General features: G+C 62.5%; 1 protein-coding gene across 2 annotated transcripts in view; it reads right to left on the minus strand.

Moving 5' to 3' along the window:
- The window catches only part of GATA6 (GATA binding protein 6), a 31,227-nt gene extending 27,563 nt beyond the window's left edge, over nt 1-3,664 (minus strand). Inside the window, exons 1-2 of one of the 2 annotated variants that reach the window (XM_012746253.3) lie at nt 3,459-3,664; nt 922-2,087 (exon numbers count right to left, since the gene is read on the minus strand). In XM_012746253.3, the coding sequence (XP_012601707.1) occupies nt 922-2,050 (1,129 nt within the window). In that variant the 5' untranslated portion in view covers nt 2,051-2,087; nt 3,459-3,664. Of the gene's footprint in view, nt 1-921; nt 2,336-3,458 lie in introns of those variants that run through there. The other variant, XM_075993597.1, reaches the window with a different exon arrangement.
- Nucleotides 3,665-6,000: the final 2,336 nt, after the last annotated feature.

Below are 6,000 nucleotides of genomic sequence, written 5' to 3' on the forward strand. Positions count from 1 at the left end.
GACCAGTGAAAGCACTGAGGAAGCGGAATGCTGCGGCTGGTGTGCCTGAGAAAGAACCCAAACCGCAGGGCTCACACCCTCCTCCCTGCTGGATCAGAACAGAACATTCTTCAAAATGAGGTATTTCCGGGTATTTTTGACAATTGTGTTTTCCCAGTTTACCTCTCAGTGGCCCCCAGACACAGGAGTTAGAGTATGAGTGCAACTGGAAGCTGAGAAATTGGTGGGCTAAACTCCAAAGGAAGCGTAAGTGCCCCAGCTCCAGGATGTGAGGGTCACAGCCTGGCCACAGAGCCAGGTCCAGCTGATGCCAAGCCTAAGGGCTGCCCAGTCCAGGTGTCCTCTCACCTTTTCTTTCCCTCTCCTCCCTGGGGAGAGATGCCTACGAGCTACCTAAGCCCTTAGGTCCTTCTGTCCTACTCTTTTAAAAAAATACCCTTCTCCTGGAACACACACACAACTCCTCGCCTTTGGAAAGCGAGATTGGGTGAGACTGCAAGTGCATGTGTGTGTTTGCAGAGAGGGCGGATCAAGCGCCCAACACACCCCCAAACTTACCCCCACCATGGAATCTCACTTTTCCACTCACCCAAAGCAGGCTCAGGCCCTGTCAGTTCTCTCCCAGCCTCATTTTTCCCCAATAGCCGAACTCCGCGAGTTTCCCTCTGGCACTGAGGTAGGGACGTGCACTTAGTCTCTTCCGTGTAAAGGAACCCAGAGAGTCCGCACAACAGAATCGCATCAGCGCTACCAGACTCTGTCACCCTGACACAGGCCTGCGCATCCTTTCCGCAGCCAGGCCGACCTCTGTGCAGAGGGGACAGGAAAGCCCTGAAATCCTGGCCCCAGTCAATCAACTGCTCCACACCCGCTGAGCCCCAGCGCCGGGGCCCGCGCCCCCCACTGCGGCGCTAGCCTTACCTGCGCTGGGGCCCCGCGGCACGGGGAGCGGGGCTCCGGCGCGACTCTGCAGGCTGTGCAGCACCGGGGTCTCAAAGGGTCCAGCGGGCCAGGCGGGCGTCAGTGGCGCACCCACGTAGGGAGAGTAGGGGCTCGGGTGGTGGTGGTGGTGGTGGTGGTACGTGCCGTTCAGTGGCCGGGCCGCCGACAGCGAGCTGTACTGGTGCTCGCGGCCGCCCATGGCCGCCAGGCTGCCGCCGCCGCCGCTCACGCCGCCCGCGCCCCCGCCGCCCGCAGCCGCGTAGCCCCCCGGCTCCCGCGCCGCGCCGTTGGCCATGGGCGGGCTGGGGGAGTAGGGGAAGCGCGCCGAGACGTGCGCCGCGGCCGAGCTAGAACTGCCGGGCCCGGCGGCCCCGCTGCCCGCCGCGCCGCCGCCGCTGCCGTACGGGGGGCTGTCGGCCGAGGCCTGGGGCCAGCCGGGGTGTGCGCCCGCGCCGCCCGCGTGGTTGGCCGGCCCGCTGCCCGCCCCCTGCAGGTAGGGCAGGCCGGGCAGCATGGAACCCACGCGGGTGGTGGGCACGTACACTGGGGAGTTGGCCGCCGCCGCCGCGGCCGCTGCTGCCGCGGCCGCAGAATGCACGAAGCCGCCGGCCGCGCCGTCGTAAGCGGCTGGCCCCTGGCTGGAGAGGGCGGCGAGGGTCTGGTACATCTCCTCCGGCTGCTCGGGTGCGAAGGGGCTCAGCTTGGCGCCGCGGCTGGACCACAGCAGCTTGCTGGCGGTCGCGGCCTGGTCGAGGTCAGTGAAGAGCAGCAAGTCCTCCCAGCTCGGCAGGGCGCTCCCGGGGCCAGCGACCCCGGGCGCCGAGGGTCCGTGGGGAGCCCCGAAGGGATGCGAAGCGTAGGGGCTGAGCAGCAGCGAGCGGGCCGGGGTTCCGGCAGCCGCCTCGGAGTCGAGCTGCGGCGTCCTGCAGTGGTTGGCGCCGCCGGGGCCGCGCTCCCCGCCCCGGGAGCAGCAGGAGGAGGACGAAGAAGAGATGGGGGAAGGTGGCGTGGAGGGCTCCGGCGCTGGAAAGGCCCCGGAGTTGCCCGCGTCTGTAGCCGCGGCCCCGAAGCGCTTCGGCAGGCACCAGCCGCCGTCAGTCAAGGCCATCCACGGTCCCGCGCCGCTCCAAGCTAACTTCTAGCTCCTGAGGCGAAGCGGAGGAGACGGACACGGGAGGAGAAATAAAGACGGGTTACCAAAAGCGTATGACAACCTCCACTCCCTTTCCTAGCTCTAATGGGATCTAAGTCAAATGGGACCTTTAAGACTCCCTGAAGATCCCAGGTCGGCCCAGGGCGTGGGGATTGGGGAGGGAGCGGGGAATGGAGCCTGCGCAGCCGCCAAAAGGTCCTCAAAGGACTGGGAGACCCGCCCTCCCTCACTGGCACCCCAGGATCCCCTTGCCCTCCCCGCGCACCCCTCGGCAGCATCCTTCCTCCGTGCGCGCGCCAGATCCCAGGGGTGATCTCGGTGAAGCTGGCCTAGGCTTTCCTTCCGCCCCAAAGAGTCTCCCTCGGGGCTGATGACACACAAAAGAAATTAAGTAGCAGTGCGTGTCGGCTCTGCCGCCTCCCGCCTCCCTGAGGACGCCCCTCTCTCGTAATTCCTCGGCGTGAGGGCTCCCCGCGGGAAAATCATTAGCGCAAAGAAGGCGACCTGTCCACGAAAACGAAACCGCCGCGTTCTCCCTGCTGGCTCTCCCAGAGTTTCCCCGGCTGCGCCGACCAGACCGAGCGCGAGCCCCAGAGAGAAATGCAATCCAACGCAGGGAAAGCGGGCGCCAGGGCGGAGCCCGCAGCCGGGACCTTCCGGGCACTGGCGGGCACTGGCGGTGCGGGGAGCCCGCGCGCCACACACCTTACGCAGGGCCCGCGCCTGCAGGCAGCAGCGCGCGCTCACGCCGGCCCGGCCACCCCGGCCCAGCCCGCGGTCATCCTCAGCCGCGGAAAAGCCGAACCGTTCCGGAATCGGACGTAGCGGGGTGGGGCGCAGCGCAGAGAAAAGGAGGGGAAAACGCAGGGCGGGGTGGGGGGTGGCGAGACCGCCCCGGAGCCAAGGCCACCCCAAAGGGGAGAGCAGGAAGAATGACAGGGAGACGCGGAGGGAGTGGGGGAGGGAGGCAAAATGCAGCAGGGCTGGTCTCCTCCGGGCTGCTTTTCCAATCGCTTTGGCTCAGCGGAGATTACCACACTAAAATTAATGCCCACACATACACAGACCTCCGCTAGATAGCAAGAAAGAAGTTTCTCTGCCCGCCCGACTGCCGGCTCCCGCCCCTTTGCGCCGAGATAACTCGGAGATAAGCTGCGCGCAGATAAGCGCCACGGGGACAGAAAGACACCAGAAGTTTGTCCGCGGTGTCCCGGGAACCTGGGAGCCGCTACAGCCCTCCGGGAGGGGAGGAGGGAGACGCTTCGGCGCCGACCCGGCCAGAGAGCCGAGGCCTGGAGGCCCGAGACGGGCAGGGCAGGAGGGGAGGAAGGCGGGGAGCGAGCGAGGGAGGAAGCGGCCGAACCTCGAGCGGGCGCGGCGCATGGAGAACGGCGGCGGCCGAGGCTGCTCCGGGCGCGAGAGAGGCCGAGGGCGCCAGCGGGCGAGCGCGAGTCCCGGTCTGCGCGGCGCTGCTGGTGAATAAAAAGGAGAGAGGAGGCGCCTCTCACTGCTCTGCCGGAAAACTGCAGCCTGCGCTCCTGATTGGACTCACCGAGCCCTAAACAAACAGCGCTCGCCGAAGGGTGCCAGGCTGTGGGTCGGAACTGCGCTCTGCGAGCCGCTGGGCGCTGGAGGTGAAGAGGAGGAGGGATCGAGGGGAGGGGAGAAAAAGGGTGGGGAGGGGACGGCGAGGGGGAGGGGAGCGCGCCGCCCTGGCAGACAATGAGCGCTGCGCAGCCTGCGGGCGTGGGCTGAGCCGCGAGCACCGTCCCCGGAGTGGGGGCGAGTCCACCTTGGGGGCGCCGAGCCCAGGGACGCCGGGGGAGGGGTGGAGGAGACAGAACGCCTGACCTGGCTGGCGACCCACACCCATCCAGCCGCCGAGCACCCTCCGGCGCCCCCAGTTGCACGCGCGCACACACACACGCACACGCAGAAAGAGGAGGGAGCCTTGGCGCAGGAGGAGCTGGCAGTGCACGCTGCGCCGCCGTCGCGGCGGGAGGGGCGCGCCAGCTCCCGGGTCAGCGCGCCCCCAGGATGAGGGGGAAAAGGCTTTGCTCCCTCTCCCCCCGTAAGCTTTCTGCTCTGCAGTCGTGTGTGACCTTAAACTTTCCCCGACCCTCTCTGGGATGCTAGGGCTCGGGTCACGGTGGCCGTTAGGGGTTGGGGCTCCCCCAATCTGGGAAACAGGGAACCCAGGTGCCCAGCTCCTATCTCTCCCTTGCTCTTAAAATATATACTGAATTCCTGGGAAGTTTCGGGAGCTTCACGACGACATTCCCCAGCTAACCTTTGGGAACTTTTAACTGAGGTCGTCGTGTACAGAAAGGTTAGTCTATGGGGTGTGCAGGGTGGAAAAGGGCTTCCTTGTCGGTCACGTCCGGGGACGCTCTCCGAGTTCTGAAGTCCGGTGCGCTCTGAGCCTGCCCTGGGCAACTTCGGGTTAGTTGCAGGAGAGTGGTGGCGAAGCGGGGCGCGGGGTGGGGGGTCACCTTGCCTTACCCAGCGCTTCCCCGCCCCCACCCTCATGTACACACCCCTTCTTCGCTGCCTCCAAACGGTTATCACAACTGTGTGCAAACTGACACGGTCCTCAGCGGGCAAAGGGACTGGAAATGAGCATCGCGGGGTTATCACGCCGATCTGTCAGCGGAGAGCCGCGCGGCTGCAGGCCGGCCCGCGGCGCGAGCCCTGATATATGCCCCGCTCCCGTTCGCTCACAAAAAGGATTTCTTCCGACAGACGTGACCCCAGAAGGCTGCCCAGAGAATTTAAGTAGGGCAAGAGGAGTTGTTTTGTGAGAATGGAATTTTTACACTTTTTTCCCAGGTAAATCGAAGTAAATGATTTCCTAAAGGTCAGTGTCTTTGAAAGCGTTTAGGCTCTGCTTTTTGGTTTGGTTTTGTTTTGTTTTATTTTTGCTTTTTTCCAGTTAGGGAAGGGAGAGGGTGCCTAAGCAGAGTCGAGTCGGGGTAGGTAGGTGCGCTGTAAAATACGGTTTCGAGAGATTGTGAGACCTCGTCGCTAAGTGTAGGTTTCCTTTCAGCGTAACTGTGAGTTGTGAACCTGTGGGTCCTGAGGGGGCAGGAGGGACAGGAGGGACAGGGCTTGGCTGTGCGGGGGAGGGGGCGCGCTATCCAGGAAGTTGGCGAGAATTCTTCTTTTTTCATTCTTCGTTGTAAATTGCTCCTAAACACTTCTGAATTTTAAATTGCTACCGAGAAGGTCTATAAACCGTTTTCATACTATTTAGTCACTTTTATTACATTCCTCTTTGCCCCCCCCCCCCCAATCACTGCGGCGGCTCCCAGTTTCAGCATGGCCGAATTTCTAAAAGGCTGAAGGTAGAAAACTCTGGAATGGAGAGACTGGCGACTGGAGCAGGATCCAGGGGCTTTAAATTTTAACCTGAATTCGATCGAATGCGACGACCAGAAGAGGTAGCCTGGCGTTCGGCAGCCGCTCAACTTCCACCAGGACTTGGAATGCCTTGTTTTTGGCTCTTCCGTGAGTTCTGGCCAAATTTTTAAATGGATTGGGTTTTTGCAGAAGTTCATTTGTAAGCAGTCACGGAAATGTTGTGGACGTTTGATTTCTTTTGAGTCCACTGTTTTGAAATAATGTTTCTCAGGTTTACTATTAAAAGCAATTTAAAGAAGAAAAACTTCATATCTTATTTGCTAAAAATAAAATATTTGGCTAAATTTGCGTCTAGGCTGTCAATGGCCTCCCAGCCCAATCCCCAAATAGATCGAGCCCCGGCGCGAGCCTGATTCCTGTCCCGTGTGTTTCTTTATATTTGCAAGTAGAGGATGCCTGTGTGGGTTTCCCTGGACAATAGCTAGCCCCCGGGACCTGCGCTTTCCTTAGCGCCACAGCCGCGCGGGGAGGGCGCGCTAGCCCCG

The sequence above is a fragment of the Microcebus murinus genome, chromosome 17 (genome assembly GCF_040939455.1).
Source record: "Microcebus murinus isolate Inina chromosome 17, M.murinus_Inina_mat1.0, whole genome shotgun sequence".
In the NCBI taxonomy this organism is placed as follows: Eukaryota; Metazoa; Chordata; class Mammalia; order Primates; family Cheirogaleidae; genus Microcebus; species Microcebus murinus.